Consider the following 26,912-nt stretch of genomic DNA (forward strand, 5'->3'; position numbering starts at 1 on the left):
GTAAATGACAATTCATAGTTAATAGAATGGGGCTGCACACCATTTAACGTTCACTGTGGCTGATAAAAGTAGTCTATGCAGGGTCTAATACATTACATTATTAGGTTTAGATTAATGTACACTACCGTTCAAAAGTTTGGGGTCACTTAGAAATGTCTTTATTTTTCAAAGAAAAGCACTGTTTTTTCAATAAAGATAACATTAATCAAAAATACACACTATACATTGTTAATGTGGTAAATGACTATTCTAGGTGGAAACGTCTGGTTTCTAATGAAATATCTCCAGAGGTGTATAGAGGCCCATTTCCATCAACTATCACTCCAGTGTTCTAATGGTACATTGTGTTTGCTAATCGCCTTAGAAGACTAATATCTGATTCGAAAACCCTTGTGCAATTATGTTAGCACAGCTGAAAACAGTTATGCTGGTGATATAAGCTATACAACTGGCCTTCCTTTGAGCTTGAAGTTTGAAGAACAAAATTAATACTTCAAATATTAATCATTATTTCTAACCTTGTCAATGTCTTGACTTCATTTTCTATTCAATTTTCAATTCATTTGATAAATAAAAGTGAGTTTTCATGGAAGACACAAAATTGTCTGGATGACCCCAAACTTTTGAACGGTAGTGTACGTATAGAAGGAGAGTAAATTACACCCAACATCACTATTGGGGAAGAAAAGCAGTTTATTGGATTTACTAGTCAATGATTTTTTTGTAATTTATACTGTGTGATTGGGTGGTGTGTGTGTGCATGTAATCAGGTCACTGCTGCACAAAGTAGAAACAAATCAAAACTGCTTCTAACGATGAATGAAAGAAAATATTACATGATCACATTTCCCACAACCTAAACCTGTCATGTTACATCTATATATGTGTGTTTTATATCTGCATATATATCCTCCTCTTTACGTGTGTGTGTGTGTGTGTGTGTGTACTATGTGGGTGTTATGTAGTGTTTTTTGTACATGTCTTCCTGTGCACCGGCCACTCTATCTCCACTGAACACCTTGAGGTCCCAGCAGCCCTCTGCTGGACAGGCTGGCTGGTTTCCATTTAGTTTATGGATGGTTATTACTGCCTCCCGGCTGTCATTCAGATTTAACCAATATGTCCGACAGAGAGAACCTTCTCCTGGGAAGGAGGAGGGGCCATTTAAATAAGCCATCTCCATAACCCTCCATGTTTTTCAAATGTATTGGTGAAGTCTCAAGATGCATCAATTTGTTTAAAAAAAATTGTCATAATAAAAAATATCTGTCTCTCTTTCTAAATATGGCTATTTCACTTGGCACATGAGGTTAACTACTGTAGGAAAAACACAAGAACACATGCACATGTGTCTGTGGTATTCCCATGTACATTGAATACATACACTATTTGTTGGGTTGAATAGTTTTGATACTGAATAATGGAGAACATTAACATAGTTTGATGGTATCTACTGATCAACTATGCAGGTATGGTTTGGTTTTCACCACGTTTTGATGATAGACATTAAACTGAACCGCTTCCTGTTTGTTGCGCAGCACGTTTTGAGATACAGTATGAAGTAAGCACACCCCAGTGGTAGATCATGATTCTTTCTAGATTCGTTATGGATCTGTTTATATCCCTTCTGCTGAGGGAAATATGCTGGTTTGTTTTTGACGACCATCTTTATTGGAAGGAAATGGAAACATGTTTTATTTGCAGGAGAATATGAACATTTCCATTTCTCAAAGAAAGACACGTGTTGCCACAATATTCCTTCTCTTCGCCTGTTATTGAGTGAACAACCAGAATAGTACGTTTTTCCAACTATCCTAGTAGTATGCTATGTTCTGGTGGCCTTGCAAGTATTTCCACCAGAGATGTGTAAACAGCAGGATGAGACAGACAAGTAATTGTTCAAAACCAGCCTGTGAAGCCTTTTATTGATTCTCTGAACAGCAGGTACAAGATGGGGCATTAACCATGCTCACATGTTTCAGAATGACACCTTGTTAACCCAACCCCCGTCCCAACTTCCTCCGTAATCGGTTCTCCTATATGCTATCGTCACATCATCTCTGCTTTTGCTGCTTATTGAGGACAGCACATCGTCCGCAAACACACGTTCTCTCAAGTGAACACCGAGGCAAGCTAATGCCGCTCATTTGCCTTAACATCTCATGTTCGTGAGGTTAAGCCAGTTTTGTCTGCAGTGTGTGTACTACATCCTGAAAGTGACGAATGACCAGCTCACTAGTTATGTTACAATTGTGCTGTTTCACTACTTAAGTAGAGGCAAACACTCTTCGTATCTTCTAATCTAGGAGTCAAGAACCTTTTTGACTGGGAGAGCCATAAAAGCCAAATATTTCTAAATATATTTCATTGAGACGGCGAGCCGAGAAATGACATGCTGCTGTGTAGAGATGATCAATAACAGGCGTTTAGTTTAATAAAAGAACGAAGACGTCTTTAAGAAAAGGGACCGTAAATTACTTCTGCTGTAATCTGGCGCGATTGAAAAAATTACAGGGGGGCGGGCGGAGATATATATATTTTTTTAACTCAAAATTGTCTGGGAGCCATATGCCGTCACCGGAAGAGCCATATATGGCTCGCGAGCCATAGGTTCCCGACCCCTGTTCTAATCTATTCATCAAATGGAAAGTACATCTTCTCTTGTCAGACAACAATTAGTCGAGAGACAGGTTTTATCATTCTGGTGGAGGGAAAAAAAAACAGTGACTTGTTTGTACTTCTGTCAATTACAATGGCCTTGAGCGGTGCTATGCACGGGATGCAGCAATGAGAGATATGTGGCAGGCTTGTACTCGTTGTCGGCATCCCCCCGAGTCTGACGATAGATACAAGCATATCGGAAATAAGTCAAGTATTGCAATTCGCTTGTTTAAAAAAAAAATCATCTTCAGGAACACCAACAACTGACGACATACACGAAGCCAGCCCCGCCTTTTTTATACGCGATTACGATCCACCACATCAACACATAAAAACTTTTTTTATACGTCTGTATTTTCTCACCGTGCTTATTTATGTGTGGGTGTGCATAGTTGTCTGCACTCGGAGGCATGTGTTTCCTTTTCTGTGTGAGTGTGTAATTGTCCGTGGACACTACAGTGTGTGTCTGTGGGCTTGCGTGTGTGTGTCCTGACCCCTCTGGGAGGAGAGGAGAGGAAATAGCAGAAAGAAAACCGGTCCAAGTGAAGCCTGGAATGTGCTTGGTTACATTACATCGGCCCGCGTGCGTGGGAAAAACGCAAAGGGGAGCGTCAACAGATGAGAGGTTGTGAAGGCGTTGCCTCCTTCTGACTTCGGTTTGAGATTTCTCACACAGTTATACAAGTGTTGAAGGCTGCTGTTCATGTCTAAGTCAGGTTTTTTTTTTTTTTCTCCTCAGTTTTCAGCTGCTGGGGAAAGATTCATGGCTGCTCTCTTCCTTGAAATAATTTGTTCCAGAGGTCTCTTAATAGTTTATCTTGCTCGACATTTAGTAGATAGACAGAATACAGACCCCCCAGAAATAAGGTACCACATTAAATAAGATTGGCGCTATAAAAACAAACTTTGATAGCACTTTGTAAAGTGATTTTATTTTCACAACCAAAGACACCACAGGGATTGCAGACTGACGGAGCACTGATGTTTCGTTTCTGGCGAGGAGAGAAATGTACTCTTTGCTTGTTTCTCATCGTTATGATCCTAAGTGTTGACTTTATTAGTTTTCTCAGATGGATTTGAAGGCATTTGCAGCTGCATGGAATGCTGGCATCCCACAACTGTCTCTGTCTGCCTCATGATCCATGTGGCCTTAACCCTCTCCATATGCTAATACATAATTAGTATGCGTTACTGCGAATTGAAAAATGTACACGACATTGAATCATACTTTAATGAAGCTAGAATGCTCATTGGTAGGCTGTGTCATTAGCGACTGAGAACAGCTCCCAATCCTAATACATTCATGTTTATTCATCCATCCATTCATCCGTCCATCCAACGAACCGATCCAAGGGAATCGGTTCATCCTGTAACGCATCTCTGATCATCCACGAAAAAAAATAATAGCAAATGTTATTTTGTCATCCTGTGCATCTGACGCCCTCGGTCTTCTGCTGCGTACAGCTATCAGGCGCATTTTCAGAGCAATTTCACAGAAGTGTTGATGGAGATGGAGGGTTATGGTAATGAGGGCGGACAGGCACGATCTCAACCACGAAGCTTGACTGGGTTTTAGGAGCCAGGGAAGCAGTAAACGAGTGAGAATGCCGCAGGGGCTAATCCCACACTGGTCCAGAATGATGAACACATATTAGTCAGAGGCCACCGATCAGGACGGATAGCGTTGCAGAAGTGTATGAGTGGGGGATGGGCTATGGGGGGGGGGTAGTCCTCCTGGCAGGATGTTTTGCCCGACAGGTCGCAGGTGTGTGGCGATACGTTCCGAATGCTCTCTTGGATTACATGTGTGATGTTAATGCACACATGGTAGTGCCCGGTGCGATTAATAATACAGTTAAATCGGCAGCGTTGCGTGCAGCTGAAGCACCGAAGACCGTGACACGGTTGTGATAAAGCTAATTTTATTTTTCTCTCCCCATCCTCCCCCCTTTTTCTCCTCTGTGTCTCAACAGCAGCAGATGGTGAGGAACCAACTTCAGCAGGTGGGAAATGTTATGCTTGGTAACGTGATTCCCCTGTGTGTGTGTGTGTGTGTGTGTGTGTGAGGAAGAGAGGGAGGGAGCTCTTTCCCTTTCTAAATCTTGACCAAGCCCCCTTCATTACCATCGACTAATCCCTGAATCAGCTCACCAATCTTGACTGGTCAGCAGCACTCGTGATTATGTCATTCGGGGGTTCAGTTCATGCGACAGTCCTATTTAAACCACTTTTCATAGTGTGACTCTTTCGAAATAGCTCGTCTTTGTCTGGTACCGTTATAAGATTGTTGTCAGATGCTCACAGTCTAATTCCAATTCCACAATGGCTTTACCTTGATTGCTTTTCTGAATACCTGAGCTTCTTGCGTAATTTCAAGGGGAAAATGGCTCCGAGCGTGTGTGAGCTTTACAATACATCACCTCAAGAGCAGCGTTAATATACAGCAATTTCAGAATGTCAACAACTTACTGTTTTTTACCCAAAGTATAATGCTTTGCCTCTTTAAATGCACGCCATAAGCATCAGTCCGAATGTACACGACAGTGAATTAATCCAATCGATAAGGAGCATGTTGAGTGTGTTTTGTGTTGCACTAAAGAAAATATCTGTTAATTATAATACAGAAACTTCATAAAAACGCCTTCCTTCAGGACGATATTTGATATTCAGAAGTACTGCTACTCATTATTAAAATAACTAATGTGAGAGTTGTATTACAAAAGCAAGACCACAGAGAACACCTGTAAACAAGAAGCTGATTTATCTTCATCAGTGATATGATTAAAATGTCCTTTCACATCGTGGGGAAGGACCGCAACTGAATGCAAACGTCCGACTTCTATGTGCATCTTCAGCATCTAATTGTCTTTGTCTGCTTTTCTTTCATCAATATTAATACATGCTGGTTTATTTGAGATCAAATGGGTTAAATTAAGAATGATTTAATTAAATACGACTTAATACTACACAAATCAAAGCAGTTTGTTGTTGCTATGCTAAACTTCAAAATGTAATGTCTGACCCTAATGGGTTAGTCAGAAAATAGGAATTGCAAACGCATGTACTCAAGTGCATGTGCACACATACATGTCATCTGAATATATATTTGATATGTGATCCAAACATAAACTCTTTCAATTAAATGAATACATGAATATTGAAAAGTTTATTAACACACAAACAAAAAATATTGAATCATTGAAACATGCTCATTTAAAAATGTCAGCCTATAAATGTAGACCCAACAATTCAAATTCAGTTGTTTGGTGGCATACATGTCACACAGAAACACACAAGAGTATTTTTGTATGTACTGTACATATTTCAGATAGCGGAGAAGAATGTGACAAACGGCTTAAAAAAAATAATAAGCAGATTTAAAAATGAACCGAATTAGGTGCGACTTGTGACCACTGACCTGGAACAGGACGTAGCGAGAATATAGGACAGGGCGATGTAGAGGAGCAAATTAATCATGACGGGTCTGAAGAATTTAGCATATCAGCTGCCATTTCACAACCCTCATCTCTCTAACGCACATATTCACTCCCGTATGTGTGCACATGTACAGAGGACATCCCAATCAGGTTTGTCCTGTATTTCTTCAGTTCTGTATCTGTGTCTTTCTCCACGCTGATTTTATTTTATTTTATAGTCGTCTATGAACATTAGCCCACTATCTACATGGCATCTGAAGCTACGATTAAAATACCTTCGAGGTTCGAGGTTGAAAGACATTCTGCAGAATGTGCTAAAACATTCTAGAACATTGGATTTCATTTTCTTCCTCCCCCATTGGAATAAAAAAAAACATTGGCATTGCTTGTATTTTATCTTCAAGGTCGGATTCTTAATCTTCATATTGTACTAAAAATAATCCCAAATGGTATTATCTGAATGACAATTAAAACCTTTTTGCTGCAAAAAAACACACGTATCCCTCAAATAAATAGCTGTATCTGAATAGATGATTACACTGAATGACAATAATAATTTAAGTGAGCATCATCTACCACCTTTCTTCATCGGGCTTTCTGGTGTATTGGGAGATTGTAATTTTAATTCATCATATGACTTGGTGAAATTATTACCACTTTGATTATTTTAACTATTTCATCAAATTTGAGCTTGAAAAATTCTTGGGTTTAATAAGCGTCATTTCTTTAATGAGTCTCATCAGTGAGCTCAAAATAACCTGCTCATTAAAATGTACTTTTTTCTAAACGGGAGGTGATTTGAATGGACACTTCCATTCATCAAAAGACTAATATACAAATACCCTCAATAATGAAGATGTTCTTCTTTAACATCCGTCCACTCAAATCATCACATACGCAAAGCTCTCCAGTGGCTTTCAGCACCAGTACATGAGCGGGCCGTGTGCACACCACGTATACAGTAAAGTTATCGACATTTGCTCTCAAATGAAACTAAAGACAAAAAGAAAGAGCGAGAGATCCTCATCTTGCTTAGAAAGTGTGTCTCTGTGGTTCGGGTGGAGTTCTTTGAGAGCTCTCCGCGAGGGGTCGGCTCCGGCTTCCACGCACATTGCAGGCAGAAGCGGCTCGAATAACATCAGAACAAATACTATAAATGCAGCATGGTTGCTCATGTCACTGAGACCTCAAGAAGCTTAAAGGTTAAGTGGATTCCCAACAGTCGCTTTGCAGAATGCAGATCAGTCGTCCTCCATCGCACGGGTTGGAGCCGGCCTCTGTCTGAGCGTCTTCTTAATTGGATTAAGTTATGGCTAAGTTTTCTTGCCAAATACAATTTGGAACTGCTCGCAAATATTACAAAGAGGTAAATGCCTTTTTTAAAAGAAGACTTTTACAAGTCAGGAAAAAACGCTCTGACATTTCCATGGTATTTAGTCTCTGACAAGAAGCCCTCCATTTCTGCCTTCCTCCACATCTTCCAAGAACAATGGTGATCTTCAGCGTGACCTCTCTTTTTGGATATTTATTTGACATATTTCTAACCATTTAGTTTTTTCTTGATTCCTACTTTGTCCAACTCTAAGTGCATTTGTCTGACATTGTCAAATGATTATGGCAAGGGCACACGAAAATAAGAGGCCAAGGACGCACTAAAAGCTCGAACGTAGGCCGGCTCATGCTGAGTGCACTGATGTAATGTTGGTGGTGCGGTGCCACCTTTCATCAGTCGAGGTGAAGGATGGGTGCAGTGACCATGAGCCTGTGAGCCAGTGAAGCCGTCATCGAGGAAAAGGCTGGGTTAAAATAGAAATAGATTTGACACAATTAGGCCATGTCAGATTTCTCTTCGATGTGGCTGGGTGCACATTCAGAGCCGAAGAGCTTCGATGTACATTTCAATATCTTGATGCAGGTAGAAAGTGTGTGTCTGTGCTTTTTCAATTATTAAGATCTTCTTCAATGTTAACAAGGGACCGGCTTGTTACCTCAGTACTCTGCCAGACAGATGAGTTGGAACTGAAATTCTGAGTGGACGATTTCATTTTCAGCTTCATTTTTGATTGAATGTCAATTCAATGATCTACTGATTTAAAGTAAAGGTTTTTCAATGAAGGATGTGGCTTTCAATCCTTTGAAACCCTCCTGTTACCTTTAGGGTCAATTTGACCCCAGGCTGTTTTTCACTGTGTCAAACATATAAGAAATATCAACTTTTTATATATATTTAAAGGGCTATTTAGGTAGTCAACAAACAACATAAAGTACCCACTTAAACTTGGGAAACAATATTAATTCTAATAATTTTCTGGAGGTTTTAATTGCTGGGGTCAAATTGACCCCGAGGGTAAAATATGTTAGTAAATGTGAAGGTAACAGGAGGGTTAAGAGTAGGGATGAGAATTGATAAGATTTTAACGATGCCTTATCGATTCTTCCTGTATCGATCCGATTCTTTTATTTATCTATTTGGCAAGGGCAAGAAAAAAAAAGACAAACAGGTTTATTTAATTTAATTTTCTTTGATATAATTTTTCTATAATGCTGCACACCACATACAGTATGTATACATACACATTTTTTTTTTAATATAACCAACATTTTACTATTTATTACTCTTGAAAAAAAAAATAAAACTTATAAAACTTAAAAAAATGTATTGTTTAAATTAAAAATGTTGTTCCTAGAAATTACTATCCAAATAAGTGAAGTGATCAATAATGAGTGAGACCAATGTAGGAGCTAAATGTATGCTTAAAAATTGTACAACGACAGATAAACATCAATTAAGGAAAATTGCTTCACACAAGTGAGTGGTGGTTGTGATTTTGGAGGAGTTTCTCTGAGTACCAGTGGTCCAAACTCGCACGCTCCCTTCCCCCCGCCATTTGCCAATTGCTCCGAACAATACCAGAGACGCACCTGTTTTTTGCTGTTGATTTCCACCTGAGCCGGAGAAAACGTGAGAAGTGGACGGAAGCTGGAACATCTTTGATTTTGGACATCTTGCGCCTCGGCCAATCAAATTTCAGCAGTCGTCCCCCGCTTTCAGCGCTTAGGCTAGTTATGTTAGTCCGCTACATCTGCTTGCCTCACGCGTTGCATGCATCTAACGAATACCCCGTGGAGTGCAAAAAGTTAAAAAACGATGTTTTTAGTATCGAGTTAACATTACATTAAGAGGGCGAAGCGAGCAGGCTCTGCGCATGCTAAATGCAGCCTGCACGCGCAGCGGCTACCGCGCAGCGCGCTCAGCAGCCAGCACGCGCGTGCGCACGCCACCGCTCACCACCAGCCGTAACTTTTTGTCACACAACACACTAGCACTCACCACGAAGACCCCTGCTTTGTTGCCATGTTTGCTGTAGTTCAACTGTGCCTAAAAAGTTTGCGAATGCGCCACTGAGGACTGGACAGTTAGCAGAACCAGAAAAGAATATTGCATTTTAGTTAAGAGCATTCAGTAATGCTCCTCGTGACCTTAACCAACACAGACACAACATGAGCAACACTTTCTTTTCCCCAGCATTATATTGAATAGCTACACTAATGTATATTGTCTTTTTTTTTCCGAGTTGCTCCAGGAGAAATGTCGAGTGAATAGTTAATTATATCCCTTCCATGAAATCAAGTGTGTCTTAATATCAGTTTCAATGGTGCATTGCATAATTTAGTGCTGAAACTATATCATTTATAAATGGCTAATTTTATAATCGGAAGGCTACTGTAATTAGTTTGCTCGTAGATTTTAAAAGAAAGCTCATATTTTTTGACAGCTGTCAGTTAAGACGTAGGAGCACATGTGCAGCTTTAACCTTGAACATATCCGGCCTTTGGGATTGATCTTCAAGGAAACAAAGGAGGCTTTCCTGTGTTTAACCATTGGTCAGGTTTTCACAGCTGATTGATTGGACTCTATTTGCAGCCAGAAAAGAAATCACAGCGCGAGCGCCGGACAGAACACTGCTCGCATCAATCACCGAGCAAGCGTTGGCTTATGTAGCGGAGCAGCAGCTGACATTCACACAACAAAGGAGCCAGTGTTTCCTCCAGACATGCATCACACAACCTGCACGCCGAGTGGGGAGAGCGTCTCTCGACAGCCTTAGATGACGCACAATGGCCCCCTCCCGGGTTTTTTATGGAAGAAATGCTTGTTATTTATAAAGGTTTCTCTCCAGTTTTGTCTCCTCTCATCCCTTTCACTTCCATCATGGCTATACATTTATTTAAACATTACGGAACATTATTATTTTTGCAGTGACATTCGTGAAGTAAGTGAATTTAAGGAACTCAAAATAGAAACATGCGAATGGAAAGCCAAGTATCTGGAGAGTAATTGTAAATGTCAACTTCTCAAAGGGTTAGAAGGAGACTTAGTCCAGCAGCCACATATTTATATACACATATAACATATATATATATATACACTACCGTTCAAAAGTTTGGGGTCATCTAGACAATTTTGTGTCTTCCATGAAAACTCACTTTTATTTATCAAATGAGTTGAAAATTGAATAGAAAATATAGTCAAGACATTGATAAGGTTAGAAATAATGATTAATATTTGAAGTATTAATTTTGTTCTTCAAACTTCAAGCTCAAAGGAAGGCCAGTTGTATAGCTTATATCACCAGCATAACTGTTTTCAGCTGTGCTAACATAATTGCACAAGGGTTTTCTAATCAGACATTAGTCTTCTAAGGAGATTAGCAAACACAATGTACCATTAGAACACTGGAGTGATAGTTGATGGAAATGGGCCTCTATACACCTCTGGAGATATTTCATTAGAAACCAGACGTTTCCACCTAGAATAGTCATTTACCACATTAACAATGTATAGAGTGTATTTTTGATTAATGTTATCTTTATTGAAAAAACAGTGCTTTTCTTTGAAAAATAAAGACATTTCTAAGTGACCCCAAACTTTTGAACGGTAGTGTATATATATATATATGTATAAATATATATGTGTTTTGTTTATTTTTAAGTAGGTTTTAAATAGGTTTTGCTAATCCTAACCCACTGAGGACTTGATGATAGCAAAAGCAATTAGGCCTGGCGCTTTCCTCCTGCCAAGGTTAGTTTGAATTGTCTCAGCAGAATCATTTTTCATATAATATGCTGATTAGTTGTCTTGTTTATTTTGTGTGTGAGCTAACTTCGCCATTTGATCCTGACTCATAACATCGTTGCAGTCCATCAGGCTCTCTAGTTTTCGACACACAGGGTGTACACATATACAGCGTTGCTCCCACCTTGGAGTATTGTTGGTTTGAAGAAATGATCATCCAGCTCATCAATCATCAGGAAATACATTGATGTTGAAATATTACTTTGTAATCTTTTGTTGCCCGTTTTATAAAAATGTCATACGGAACACAATCTCACTGCATCTCTTTTTCTTTGCCGAACTTCTTCCTTGCTTTTGTTCTGCTTTATGCGCTCTCCATTAAGGAGGCTGTCGGCACTCCTCTCCCTCTGAGAGCAGGGTCTCTCTGAAAACTATTCTACGTTTCCCTGTTCAACTGATTAGCCACCACACTCATTATTACTGATACAGGTCCTGGCTTTGAAATGGCATGACTTTGATAGGATTAACTCATTTGTAATTCATATCCAGAGGCCTTCTAATCCCAACGAGGGAACAATAACAAGCATGCTCGTGGTGTTTATTTATTTATTTTCTTGACTAAGCTCCTTTTCAGTCATCCATTTTCTGGGTTGGGGCTCTCGTTGGTTGAGCAGATGATATCGTATACAATCCAAAGCCGCACCTGTTTATTTGACGCATTTTGTGCTCATGGCTTCTCATTTGTCAAATTGATTTAAGAGGGCATGATCGTCTCACCCTTGAGACTTCTAGTTGCTTATCACTGAAAAATAAAATAGGAGACCTGTCAAAGCACAGTTTACCTGTAATCTCTAAGACACGACTGTAAAAAGACTAAAATTGAAATTATATTAAAAGACTGGCAGCTTGAATAAAGGCTCACAGAAGCACATTTGTTTTTCTTCTTCTGATTATTCTGTCGACATACTTTTACAAGCTTCCAACTGACCACAAGTTATCACAAAGACCACCAAACTTTATTCTCACAACAGCATGTTAATGTTCAACATGTGCTGAACTCTGGCCGGGTTTTCATTAATATCCAACGGTAGCCTACTAAAGTTTTCCCATCCAATATCAAACCAGAAAAGTTTTGACAGCACTCGGGGCAGTCGTACAAGTCAATGTTTAAAAGATGAGACCGCTATTGGCAGGCCCTTAAGTTATGAAACCAATAACTCCACCTCAAGGCCTTGTCATTTACATTTGGCCCCACTCTGCAGGTTGGTCTAAGAAAGATTTTAGATGGCAGTAATATGACACCATGGTGTGGGCACTGCCAATAAAGTAATATATTGCTCTGTCATATACATTCAGATGTAATAACTTTAATTAAAAGCTGTGCTTATTACCATTTGTCCCAAAGAGATAAAAGGATGTGAATAAAGCGCTTACTCACTCAACAAAAAGTGCTCCACTGTGTTATTTATCATTACCAGAAGAACTTTTCTTTTCATTTTTTTTATTGAAATTCTTTTGTGTGAGTTCACTAGCGGCTGCTACCCCGTGTTCACCCCGCCCACATATTAAAGAGAAAATCATGGTCGTGATGAATGGGCTGCTGCACACAGCAAGAATACATGTGCTTAGTGGATATAAATATATGAATTCCTTTGCAAAATAATGTTTTGCACATAATAGCATTTTCTGCACTGAGCTTCATGACTCTTGTGTAGGAGACGACATACGCACACTTTTGATTTTCAGTAGGAATGCTGAAACGTTGTGATCGGTCTTGTGGAACAGCAACATGTGGAAACTTTCTCAAATTAGGCCAGGACTCGGAGTGATTGGAGGCATTGATTACACTTCAGCAAAGTAAGCAACAAAACTACGAGCAAATACACACGGATTAATAATCCAAGAACCAAATCATTCGAGCCATCCTTAAAGGGCACACCTTTTTGAAAAGGAATTAGGTGCTAGTACCTTCTTTCTGTACTCGTTGCTACTTCATGAACTTTCTCATTTAATGACAGATGATATTGAAAAGTTACCGTGTCCCGGAGGATGAACATGTTGCTATCTATTTGTTCTTTTCTATACATTTTGTAAAGTTCAGTTATACATACTTGGTTAGCAGCCAATAAACACCGTTTCAGCATATGTCTTAAATAACAGAGCGCCTTGAGAGTGAGAATACATTTCACTGTAACCAATCTTAAACTGTTTTTTGTATTGTTTATTGAGACTGATTCACAATTATCTACTCAAAAAAATCTCAGATTGGTGTGATACCTCCATGCAGTGTTAGATTATTGGCCCCTTTTCTGCACCCTGTGTCAAGAATAAATAGAAGAAGAAGAATAAATAGCAGCACCAATGGCCAGAGGTCAGTTATTAATTATCCAGCTTGCCTTTGCCTCATCCCCAGCAGAGCAGAAAAGGTCTATGCAGTCACTCAAGCAAATACGGTTTGGCTCAGTTTAATATAATGCACTATTGACAATTGATCACATACTTTGGGGTATAAAAAGATCAAAACTAAGCTTTTAAGTTGTATCAATTCGATATCTCAATTGTGCAAACAAACATAATTTAAGTTATATTGCTCTCCAAGAAAACAAATAACTCACTATTTTATGTGTTTCCTATGCATGGTAGTTCTCCACCATGCAGCTTGTCTGTGCTCTCCACGAAGCGCTGTTACGATAGAGTGTTGCCTCTACTTTGGATTTCAATAGTTTAGTTTACATCACTGGCTTCGTAAGGCTGTGTCGAAATGTTTTTTGTCATTAGTCAATGTTCATTTTATTTATTCTTAAAAAAGCATGCTAGTCTAATGAACGAACTATTCATCCACTGTCATATTCATTGAATGTGTTTTAACTCTAAATCTGTCCTTCTGGTCACATGACATCTATTGTTCTGTCCATCCTGGAGAGGGATCCTCCTCCTGTTGCTCTCCTGAAGGGTTCTTCCCTTTCTTCCCCCTGAAGGGTTATTTGGGAGTTTTTCCTGATCCGATGTGAGGTCAAAGGTCAGGGATGTCTATATGTACAGATTGTAAAGCCCTCTGAGACCAATTCGTGATTTGTGAAAATGGGCTCTACAAATAAACTGATTTGAATTGAATAGTCCAGAGGGAATCAGTGACCTCGAACATTGTGTACTTGTATTCAAAGTAAATGAGAACAAACTGGAGTTCATGACCAGTGTCTCACGGCCTGAACCCACCGTTCTAACGTCGGCACGAAGCAGACTTTTTACCAGTGTTCTCTTCTTTTGCGTGCAGGACCTTGCCATCCGAACCCTTGCCATAACCGAGGGACGTGTGAGATCAGCGAGACCTACAGGGGGGACACGTTCATTGGTTACGTCTGCAAGTGTCCCCCGGGCTTCAGCGGAGTTCACTGCCAACATAGTAAGTTGTACCCATTTTATCTTTGCCCACTCCAAAAAAACACTCTCGCAAATAAGGGTAAACCCAAGCTATTTTGTTTTAAACCAAGTACAAGGACTTACAGTTGAGTACCGGCCAGTACGGCCCCTATACTGGTATCGTTATCTACGCATCCCTTCTCGCAAAATGGAAACATTTAATCAAAAGCCTTGTAGAGTTTTGGAAAACCTGTTTCCTTTTACACAACCGATGAAGGAACGTCTGTCCATTTGAGCTGACGTTTTTATTTCCTAGACAAATAATGACCTTGAGCAGTGAATAAATGTCAAGCAGCTGATGGGAAGTTAATCGCTGTGAAACGGACCAGTTCAGCAAAATGATTGTAGGTTTGGTGGAGAAAAGAATTGCTGATGTGGCTTTCTTTTGTCGAGCATGCTCTTAATAAAGGTTAGTATCAGAAGGTTTGAGCTGCCCGTGGGATAAGACGTTACATTAGAACAGGAGCATTGTTCTCTAGTCCCATACGGTTTGTGCTCTATCTTCAAACGGACCTCCTGAACTCTTACGCATCGAACGACTTGAAACCGGGAACAGGTTTATTCACTAATGCAAATGTTGCGGTGCAAGCCGATTCTTAAAAAGATAAACAACTTGCATTGATTATATCGACGCAAAGCTTTCTCCAGGCTTCTCCTGAAACTCCACAACAAACCACTGAGCTTTTTGATTCGATAACTGTCCACGGCAACATCAAGGATCAGCCAAAAGGGAGCTGTGAGAGTGAGTTGATCTTCTTTCTGAACTCTCCTGTTTCACTTTTTACTGTTGGCAGCAGTTTTGAGAACCATTTCACAGCAGTGTCAAGGCATCCTCATGATAAAATCACTCCCAAAACAGCTTGTTTGGAAGTGAAACTTAGCGAATGTATCAATTCATTTTATTGTCGTTATATAACACGTGGAACCAACATGGGCGAGTTCGGCATCCAAACCGCGACAATAATATCTTCCTTGAAAACCATTTTTAATGGATACCAGCATTTGGAAACAGCAGATCGCTCTCTGTGTATAAGTGCTAAATCTTTCTTAATTCTCACAGGATGATGTGTAGGCCAAGTCCTGTGGCTGCCATGCCCGAGTTTGTGCTTCACTGAGCATTGCATTAGCTTGCATTAGTGTGCTTTCTAAGTAATGGATTTAATGTAGCATGGTGCAACCTGTGTTGTGAGATGGATCATGATCGTGTCGAAAGAGAAAGAGAGATAAACACGCAGAAAGACAGAGAGAAAGAAAGAGAGCGCTCAGATGTATTGAATCGTGTGCTTGCGGAACGTTAACCTGTGCTTGCAGAAACCATTCATATCTGTCTCGTAACGCCACCACACTTACAGCAAGGTTAAACAAGACATCAGTTTAGTGGTGAACTGAATAAGGGGGGGGGGGGGTCTTTTGTTTTGAGACAGTCTGTGTCATTCATTATTTATTAGTTCACATATCTTTTTTTCACCCATTTTTAATGAAAACCTACCAAACATCGACTCAAATGGAGTGAGTCGCTATATCAACGGCCTGTCATTGTGTTTGTCTCCAGCCTGAATTGTGAGCAATTGCCTCGTATTCATGTCATAATTCAGTTATTGTTTCCGATTAAGCCGAGGTTTCAAACTGATTCGGTATGGGCTGAGTACACATTCATTTCTGCCAATTTTCCTCACGTTCAGCAGTTGAATTAAAGAGAGTGGGTGTGTTCGAGAGAGAGGGAAAAGACGGGAGAATTTTGTTAATAATCACATTTAGTGTATGTATAATTCCTGCAATTAAATGATAAAGGCTTACTCATGATTGTTCCTTTAAGAATGACAGCTTAGCTGGCTTTGTTATGGTATAGTGTTGGCTTTTAATCGATGACATGCTCACTGAAAAGGAAAAGAATGAGAACATTTCAATTGTCATGTATTTTCATGAATATCACACAGTTCTGTTGGTGGATAATTTTTTTCTTTCATTTTTACTTCTGCCAGCAGTTCAAACTTCTACATATCTTCTTTGTACTGCCTCTGTCAATACTGTGACTTCATCAATAGATGAGAGAGTCCTCTGGTTAACAGGATGGATGAATCATTTTTTTAAATCATTCAAGGAACATAGCTTTTAATCATCCTACAGTATTCAGTATAGGTTTGATTCAGAACTGAATCATTTTGAAGGATTACCCTATATCGTACGTGAAACCTAAGTGTTTTAAATCTGTACTGGCCCAGATACATGGTTGGCTTTGTGTATACCGTACCGATGTAACATAATATATGTGTGTAACAGCTCTGGCTTTTTACTGTTGCTCTTACTATCTCCTTGCTCGGTCAGTGCCAAATCCAATTTCACACCTGTGAACGTTATCCTAAACACATGCACTACATATCCTGCCTGTTAGACCAGTTGGATGAAGCATAGCCAGGAATGATGTCGAACATGGACAGTGAGGATTAGTACGAGCCATTCGAGACATCTTTGATGGGTGGATACTGTCTGCACTTAATGCTAGAGGACCAGAGGAAGCAACATGGTGCCCGCGGGCACCGGGTCGCCCGCAGGGACCACGTGAGTCGCCCGCAAGGCATGTTCTAAAAATAGTCAACATTGAGCTCAGTCAAAAAAACTTTTAAAAAAAACTTTCATATTGCCCAGGCACTAGGACCTTGGGGAGGCTGCTGCGCTGGCATTCTCACTCTGCAAGTAACGTCTCTCTCAAAGAGTCAGGATTACAGCCAATGAGTTTAGATGATGCACGGAGTGAACAGTAAGTCCAGGTAGTTACAGAATGTCAGTAGTTGTTAATGGTTTTCCATTGAATGGTATATTTGACATTGATTTAGTTCATCTTTATCTCAGTGAAATATCACTATGACCCTGAAATTCTGTCTCTAACAATGGATATCCAGGGCTTTAAAAAAAAATTGCGGCCAATTTAACCACTCTACTTGTTAATATTAGGGCCCGAACACTGACAGTCAGTGAGAAGGACCTATTGTTCTTGAAATGTTTAGTATTACTGATGTGTTTTTGGCACAATCTATGTTCATAATCAGAATGTTGCTCAGAACAATTAAAAGACCTTATAGTTATAAGAGCTTCAGGTTTCATCAAATCACGTCGATGTCGTGTGGTGACTCATTATCAAAAGGTGATTTATGCAAATTTGTTATTCGGGAAGTTTATATCAAGTAGCCCTTCGTATTATGTTGTACCCTTGATGTAGCTCTCGGTTTCAAAAAGGTTGGTGACCCCTGCTGTAGACAGATGTGTTTTTTAGAACGCAGCTTTCAATGACTCAACTAGAGGTATTGAGATTTCCATATTGAGGGCAGTTGTCAGATAATCTCAGCTGAAGGTGTTGGCAGGGTGTGAAGTCAGAGCAGCCATTAAAATGAACAACAAGTTTGATTTCACTCATTTTCACCACTTTATATGCGGCTGAATCTCACACGTTCTTATTTCAATCTCATAAAATATTGCTTGAACGTTAAACTACAAAGGTGTCTTTTGCATAAATAATGTACTTGTGCTAAACATGTTTATCCCATAGCATTGGTTTATGGCTTTGCTTTTTAAATAATACAAAGAAAAAAGGTGAATAATGTGTTATACAAGTTTTAAATAATATTTTGACCACGTCCAAGTCTCAACACCCCCTGAGAAAACTAGGATTAATGTTACAATTTCCATGATGAGAGCCCTTATTATCTCAAAGTCATTCATCTTTCGAGTAGCGTGCCGTTATGTCCCTGTGGTGACAAGAGAACGCTATTGGGCGAGTAGCCAGAGATTGTAATGACCTGTCACAGGGTGAAGATTGGGACTGATTGCCTCCGTCGTCATGAGGTTGCAGATCATATTTAGGGCATATGTTATCTGCCTATCAAGGACAAATGAAGTAAAAACTGTTTGAATTTCTTCAGGGAAACTCTGCCGCAATGTCACCACGTAAACATTTGTTTCACGAGATTTGAACTTCCTTTGATGCAGTAAAGGTAAATGATATCTTTGAAAGTTGCCAGATCAGATTAAAATAGTTTGCCCTCTTTTCTCTTTGAGTGGGAAACCTTGATCGAAATTTCCTGCGGCTCCTTCGTCACTCTTTTTCAAAGCTGTTGGACTGAGACGGTCTGTTTCCATGCAGAAACCAAGACAAGTTAAACAAAAAGAATTAGCAAAGTTTATTTGGCTTCATCGTCTCTCAGATGATTGGTGTTCCCTTTCTCACCGTTTCTTTCCTCCCTTTGGCCTGCAAGTCCTTGGAGACGATTATATCTTGGTTTTTGATCAATATGTGTCTTTGCCTTTCTTTTTGAAACACGCCATGCAGGGAAGGATTGATCGAGGCTAAATGTTGGATGTATGAGGTCTTTTTTTAAAGCTTGGCCCTGTATTTGATCATGTATTGACAGAAGCTGTCACGCTGCATTAGCCCGACTGCCTCGGCAATTATTAACTACAGGATAATCAGCTGGTGTTCGTGGCTGTGGCCACTTTACCAGCACACCTCTGAGCGGTTACCTGCACCTCGGCCTTCTCAAACCTGCCGCTGCCTCACAGTAGGAGGTGACTTTTCGAGTGCCGGATCTTCAGTTTGTTGTGACGGCGAGAGGAGAGGGAGGGCGATGTGGGGAAGGTGGATCTCTTGGTGGCCGGTGTATCTGCCGCTGCTCCCATGGAGGCCAGAGAGAGAGGACAGCAGGTGGGGTGGAGAGAGATTGGTGGGCTTGTGGTTTTATGCTCCCTTTCGCCATGACTGAGCCACTTGGTATCGCCTTCTGACTGTGAGGCTGCGCGGTGAAAGTCACTGCAGCAAAGATTGCGATGAAGCATAGAAATCACCTTCTCTTTTTAACCCTCCTGTTACCTTTAGGGTCAATTTGACCCAATTCAATGTTTAACGTCGGTGTTCTTTGGGGTCAATTTGACCCCAGGCTGTTTTTCACTGTGTCAAACATATAAGAAATATCAACTTTTTTATATATTTAAAGGGCTATTTAGGTAGTCAACAAACAAACATAAAGTACCTCACACTTAAACTTGGGAAACAATATTAATTCTAATTTTCTGGAGGTTTTAATTGCTGGGGTCAAATTGACCCAGAGGGTAAAATATGTTAGTAAATGTGAAGGTAACAGGAGGGTTATAGCAGTTGTTAAATATTAATATCATTCTTACCGGGCCACAAAAATTTCACATTATTTCAGTAACCAATAGAAATGCATCTTATGACAAACATGGACGGAGCAGTATGCTTACATGCTCTAAACATCTATACAAAAGTGTAAACCAAAAGGTATCAATAACATGGTCAATATGATATCTATGAGCATGTATCAGGATTAGTTCACCAGCTGCCCCTCTGACCTTACAGTGTCAAACATGGGGACTAAATGAGTATTTGCTCTTCTGTTATAGTTATTTTGTAGAAAGAATAACAGTTCTGAACATATATTTCCAGAAAATAAGCTCGCAAATTGCCACGATATCAGCTTCCTTTTCGTCTCAGTGGTGAAGCTCCACAAAGTGCTTTCGCTATTTTGTTTATAACTCCGGGGGAAAGTGGTTGATCTACAGAAATCCACTAACTGTCTTAGATCACATGAGCTGAATTGTGTTTTAAGGCTGGAAGTTTGCGGGGCAGGCTTAGCTAAATGGATTACCTCGATTGATTTAAGTACAGCTAAAAGTTATTGAGAGAAAGTTTGTTCAAGAAAAACTTTTCCACGGTAAAGCGTTGGAAGGAGTATTTAGTCCACAGAAAGTTAACCTATTTTTAAAATACACAGTCATCGGCTTAGTCATAGTGCTCGAGGTTTGTTCTGTGAGGTATAAATAGTTTTACCAGCCTCTTGGTTACAAGAAATTATGCTAATCTGAAGACCACATTTCATTTGAAATGCATAAATTATCATAAATAACATTGAACAGATTATGGTTAATACCTATTCACAAATGTCACACTTCTTCTGGTCTGTTTTTTTCCTTCTTTGGATCAACAACTTACATACCATGTTGTAACTGGATGTCAGCACAGCACTATATTCATAGTATTCACTCAGGTTAATCGCTTAAGACTTTCTGATGTATTTTTAAACATTAGAAAACCTCCCATTGTTTACCTTGTGGGTATAGATTCCCTCCTGCTAGAGTTTCCCATGGTCATCACTGCATCACCGATCTAAAAAATGTGCCCTCAAAGCTCATGTGGACCCTGGCAGCCTCCAGGCCCTCCCCACTGCTCCATTACTGTGATGTCGAGCTCTGGGGAGGATATTTCCAGACACCCTCTCAGCATTACATTCACAATTCCAAAGCCCACTCACTCAGTCTTCACAGTCTGTGGCTAGTAGAAAGCTACATTTACAGGAAGAGTGTGGAGAAGCCTGGGAGAAGGGGCCATACTCCCCTAAAGGTCCAAAAGAAACGACCACAGTCACACACGGCCAAACCGTCAGACGCCAATGATCAACTATTCATGGCTTTGGGTCTCGCAGGAGTCCCTGCACATCAAAATGGAAAGATGGATATGCTCATGGGCCAGCAGTTGTTTTACCTCACTGCACATGTGTTATTTCTTTGTTCAAGATGTGTTGGAAACAGCAGAACGCCTCTTTTATGTGTGGTTGCGGTTCATTCATAATGGTCTAAATATGTCCTTGTATGATCTTTATGTTTTACTTGTGAAGAAATGCACTTTACTATATTTTGTACCGCTCATTTGATATTTAGAAACGCAACTTCAGATCCACCTTCACATTGTGCACATGACATCAATATATCTGAAATAAATGCACTTTACTTTATTTTGTACCGCTCATTTGATATTTAGAAACGCAACTTCAGATCCACCTTCACAGTGGGCACATGACGTCAATATATCTGAGGAAGAAAATATAGAGTTACGGATAAATCAAAGAAATGGAACATGTTTTTTTTATTTGTTAGCATGTCTTACATGGAAATCTATTCAAAAGGTCACATGCATAGACTGTAAACAACGATGGATGTCACGTCTCCACACGATAAAAACTGTGCCAAAATACTCCAACAGCCAATGTTTTTTTTGGAGCTCAAATCTGCACAGAAGTGATCGGGGGATGGATCCGTGGGATTGAGGTCCTGCCAATAAACCAGCTCGACCCCATCGTGAGCAGGACCACAGCTTGTTAGCGTGAGAGCCACCTAGCTGCTGTACTTCACTGACACAACTCACCATTGTGTCTGTATCAATTCATGTGTCATCACATGTGTGTTTCAGAAATGTCTGATAACTTACATTTAAGCTCCGGGATATGAACACAGAGGACGGTCCTTAATAAGCAGTGGAAATGTTGCTTAGCTACACTGTAAATAAAGATCTTTATAAACGGTCTGTTTGAAACCACTGTGGAGAGTTGAAATGACATATTTCGATATTCCGACTCTAAATCTACGGACAATGACCAGAGAGAAGTCTGCGACTACTTCAGTCAGAGCGTCTGTCAATCACAGCTGTTCATAATAAGATAAGATAATATATTACTTTACTTTCGTGAAGCAGCAGCAAACATATTTACATACATACAATAAAATAGCAGGTCAGGACATATTACATTAACATTTTAAATAATCATGGAAATGAAAATGTTAAAATAAAAATGAAAGTGTATACAGTTTATCTGAAGTATAAAGTGACAGTGGTGCAAGTTTTATTGATGTATATTTGAGGAGGATCTGGCAACAGGTGATTTATTGTACAGTCGTATTGCAGTGGGCAGGAATGTTCTCCTGTATCAGGAATGTTCTCCTATATCAGGAATGTTCTCCTATATCAGGAATGTATCAGGAATGTTCTCCTGTATCTGTCCTTGTGACAGCGGAGCTGAAGCGGTCTGTTGGAGAACGTGCTCCGCTGTCCCTGCAGTAGGTGATGAAGAGGGTGGTCCAGGTTATCCAATATGGTCAATCATGTCGTCAGTGTCCCTCTCTCCACCACCTGTTCCGGATAGTCCTCTTTGCAGACACTGATGGAGCCGGCCTTCCTCTCCAGTTTAGAGAGTCTGTTGGTGTCTCCGGCTCCAACGCGGCTCCCCCAGCAGACTACGGGGAGGTACAGAGCACTGGTCCAACAGACTGCTCCAACATTTCCACCATGTTGCTGCACACATCAAAGGATCGAAGTTTCCTCAAGAAAAAGAGTCGACTCCTCCCCTTCTGGTACACAGCGTTGATGTTGGCCTTCCTGTTCAGGCTGTTGTCGATGGAGACACCATCACTCTGGTCTTGGCCATCCTCTACTGCCCTGTACTCCACCTCCTGTCCATCCTTAATGATGATGATAATAATAATAATAATAATAATTTATCCTTTAGTTATCCCTGTGGGGAAATTATTCTCTGGATTTGACCACCCATTCTTAGTTATTAATTAAGTAGCAGTGGGCCGGCAGTGAAGTGCCCAGGGAGCAACTGGGGAATATATAATATATATATATATATATATTATATTATATATTATATTATTGTTTTTATTATATTATTATATATATGTGTGTATATATTATATTATTGTTTTTATTATATTATTATATATACAGTATGTGTATATATATATATATATTGGCTTGTTTCCCAATTTCTGCCACTTTTAATTGAATCCAATAAAATGACTCAAATGCTTTTTTCTGTGTGTCTGGGTGGATTTGTGCTTGCGTGCTTCCGTGCATTTATCCTCAAAGTGAAGGAGACCCAGTCAAAGATCAGTGACGTGTCTATTTTCTCGGCTATTCTGCTGCTCCTTTCTCCATCCCAGGAGTAGCTGACCCTATCTCGCCCCTGACAGAGGGCATTTTGGATAACAAGCTGGGGAAGTAAGCTTGAATAAAGGTGTTTAGGGTCACCTTGTTGGTGCCACCGACACAGATGTTTTATTTAGCCTTTTTTTTTTTTTGCCTTGTGCCTAACAGATCAAAACTGACCTGTTTTTCTTCAGATTTATTAAATGCATAAAATAACATCCGGAAATATTAACCAGGATCCATCTGCGCTTGTCTCTGGTCTTGTCAGCGTTGGCCTCATGCACACTCTCACACCCTCATTTGTCAGTCCTCTGACGCATCATGGATGCTATAAAAGTGATGCATCACCTTTTCCATATGCCTCTAGTAAGCACTCAGTTCTGCAAATCCTGCCAAATAAAAACTGCTGTAGAAACACACTTTAAGTGAGATGACCTTTCTGGTTTGGCAAGGTGGTGCTTTGCTCACAACATTACAGAGGGGACAGCTTTTTCCACGATGGATCTTTGCTCTTAGAACCAACTTAAATGGCATAGAATGCTTTCCGATAGTTGATGCTTCATAAAATGGTCAGACCAACGTCTTGTTAGTCTTTTAGAGAAAGGCCAGCACTTTTGAAAGAATGTTGGATGTGCAGAAGTGCTTCAGGAAGGCTTTTCTTCACTAATGTGTGTTGGGATTAAAAGTGAAAATGACTAGAAACTAAAACTTTGACAATATGTCCCTGTTGGTTTTTAAAAACAAATTTCCCCTTCTGGATGACTAAAGTATATACATATATATATATATACAGTATATATAACTATATATATATATATCAATATTTATATATATGTATATATTTATATATGTATATATGTATATATATATGTAGATATGTATATATATATATATATATATATATATATTAAGAGCAGAAAAAAAATGACATGAGGCTTTTGAAAAAAAGAGCATTTATGTATTTATTTATTTAGTTTCCTTTCCGCCTCCTTTATTCTCAGTCCCTGAACACGTACTGACCTGGTCTATCCTTCCAGGGGTGGAGTTATAGGGAACAAGCTGTTACCGGGGCCTAACTGTGTAGTTCTCCATAAGACACTTGAGCCTTTCTGTCACCTTCTAGCCTCTGCAGCAAGGATGGATCTTTTGGCAGATGGCCAAAGTATAAATAGAGATGCATTTCTAAATCCAAGTAGGCGGAAAAGCAGAAAAGCATGAGTCTCATCCCCGCCCAGGGCTTCTGGCTGACCAAAGCACACCACTGACAAATGTTCAGCTTGACTACGCATAACTGCATTCATTCAGAACGGTAAATATGGGTCCTCATTAGCATTAGTGTTGTTTTAGTTTGAGTTCAATCTGTAAACGGTCATGAGAGTGTATAGTGTATAGAATAGTATGTAAACCATAACATTTTATATGGACTGGGGCCTAGCAGAGAGATCCTATGTTATTATTACGCCTCTCATTTAATCATAGATATGATCTGATATAGATGTGAGAATGTTTGTTATGAAGATGAAAGCAGTTTTTTTACCAAAGGATTGATGGAATCTCCTCTAGACTGATAAGGTATATCAGAGAGGGTCAGAAAATTAATTAATACAATCTGTGTGAAATGACTATTGAAACCACTGTAGCATCTTAATTCACTCTCAATGTTAAACTCTGCAGTCGTTAGTGATTCAAATTCGGACGCTTTCTTTTTCTTTTGGTGGACATGAGTTTACATATTTAGTCACGATGCAACTTTTTCTTCAGATATTTTCTTCTGAACTAAACTTTATTCATCCTTCATATCTACCTGTCTGTATGACATGCCTGGGAGATTTCTTGGATTTAATATAATAACAGCATTTTAGTCTTTTATTTAAAGGTCATTGTTGTTCGGTTGGGTGTAGACTGAAAATGCTTTTTAATAGATTGCCATAACATTTTCTCCAGGCTTTCATTCTCTAGAAGAGGAATCGTATTGATGTTGGCGATCCCCTGACTATTGTTCCTGCACCACCACGAGGTGGACATTGTTGGTTCAGGTTCAATATCTATCAAATGGATTTCCTTACATTTTTCTAAAGCTGTCCAATTTCCCTCGAGAATAAATTTTAATGGCTTTGATAATCCTCTGATTAGCTTGTACCATCACCTCCAGGTCAAACTTTTTTTTTCAGTTCATTCAGTTGAACATCTGGCCTACTTCTTGGATTGACACGACATGTTTCCCAGACATGTACTCTGCTGACTTTGGTGGTCCTCCAGGGTCACCATGAGGTTGACAATCATATTGAAATATGACAACTATTGGATGGATTCTAGTGAAATGAAACGCATACGTTTATGGTAACCAGAGGTTTTTATCGTAATAACTTTGATCCCTTGACGTTGTGTGTAGCAATCCGGTTTTGCCACTTGGATGTAACTAAGGCTGTCAGTTTCGTTAAAAACAAAATGTTGTATTTCTTTTGGTTGCTTGTGAAAACCGTATTCTCAAATGATGTCGTCTCCGAAGGGCAGGCATCTCTTGTTATCCTTATGTTCCCCCACATCAAGCCTTTGTTTGCTCTTTGGCCTTCCTCCACTTTCTTTATATATCATATACCATCTATGTGTCTCTTAAACGTGAAAGTAAGTGTGCCTTAATGATGTTAAAGAGCTTTTGGATCACACATGGTTGTTCTCAGCTGATCATTATTCCCCTCACACACCTACTGTGGAGGCTCCATCTGCAAGCTTAAAATGACACTTAAGGCTTTCCTCCAAGTGTCAATCTGCCCCCAAGCTGAGGGCTCTTCACAGTCTGTAAACCCCCCGCTCTGCATGTCTTAGAAATGATGAGTGTTTTGCTTCTCTGATACTCAGAGCTCTTTGCAATGCATCCCAAGATACCTTCCCGAATGCTTCTGGAGTGCCGCGGTGAATAACCTCTCAGTGGGATAATCCCACTTCATAAAGCGTGTCTTCCAACACTATTCTTAATCCTGAATTCATAGCTTCATGCATCATGTGCCACTGTGAAAACTAACCTGCATGTGACACGAGATTCATTTTTAAATCAACACTCATGGTAAGCCTCGATAACCATGACCATGTAGAAATATATCACTGCGATAACACATACGAAGTATAGATCGGTTAATGATAAATATCTCTTTCAACTGGTTGTGGCACGTCATCAGACTCCAGGTAGGAATCCTGTTGTGCATGTTGATACTTCAGCGCCATGGGTAATGCCAGGATAGATTGACAGGATAGATTGACATGGGAGACGGGCGCGTCCATGTTCCATCTTCTATCTCTGACTCATCTCGGAGAGACAGGTCTCGTCCCGGCCTTGTGTGGTTCGGAGTCGACACAGTTCACTGCACCGGCACCTGTCAAACGAGGCTGATTGTCCATATATACGAAGATGCAGCTCTGAGGAGTACAGTAGGGTTATGGAACTATTCGGCCGGGACTTTAATAGGCAGGCTGTCATGTAATCAACACAGATACTGTACATGCAATGTGTGTGTATGCACGTGCGTCGCATCTCCAGCAAACGGTA

At 39.9% G+C, this 26,912-nt stretch overlaps 1 protein-coding gene across 3 annotated transcripts in view; it reads left to right on the plus strand.

Annotated features, from left to right (window-relative positions):
- LOC130197326 (EGF-like repeat and discoidin I-like domain-containing protein 3) overlaps positions 1-26,912 on the plus strand; it is a 110,225-nt gene that overhangs the window by 31,982 nt on the left and 51,331 nt on the right. The window contains exons 2-3 of one of the 3 annotated variants that reach the window (XM_056419950.1): positions 4,635-4,664; positions 14,450-14,578. In XM_056419950.1, the coding sequence (XP_056275925.1) occupies positions 4,635-4,664; positions 14,450-14,578 (159 nt within the window). The remainder of the gene's footprint in view (positions 1-4,634; positions 4,665-14,449; positions 14,579-26,912) is intronic. The other 2 variants (XM_056419951.1, XM_056419952.1) reach the window with 2 other exon arrangements.

The sequence above is a fragment of the Pseudoliparis swirei genome, chromosome 7 (genome assembly GCF_029220125.1).
Source record: "Pseudoliparis swirei isolate HS2019 ecotype Mariana Trench chromosome 7, NWPU_hadal_v1, whole genome shotgun sequence".
NCBI lineage: Eukaryota > Metazoa > Chordata > Actinopteri > Perciformes > Liparidae > Pseudoliparis > Pseudoliparis swirei.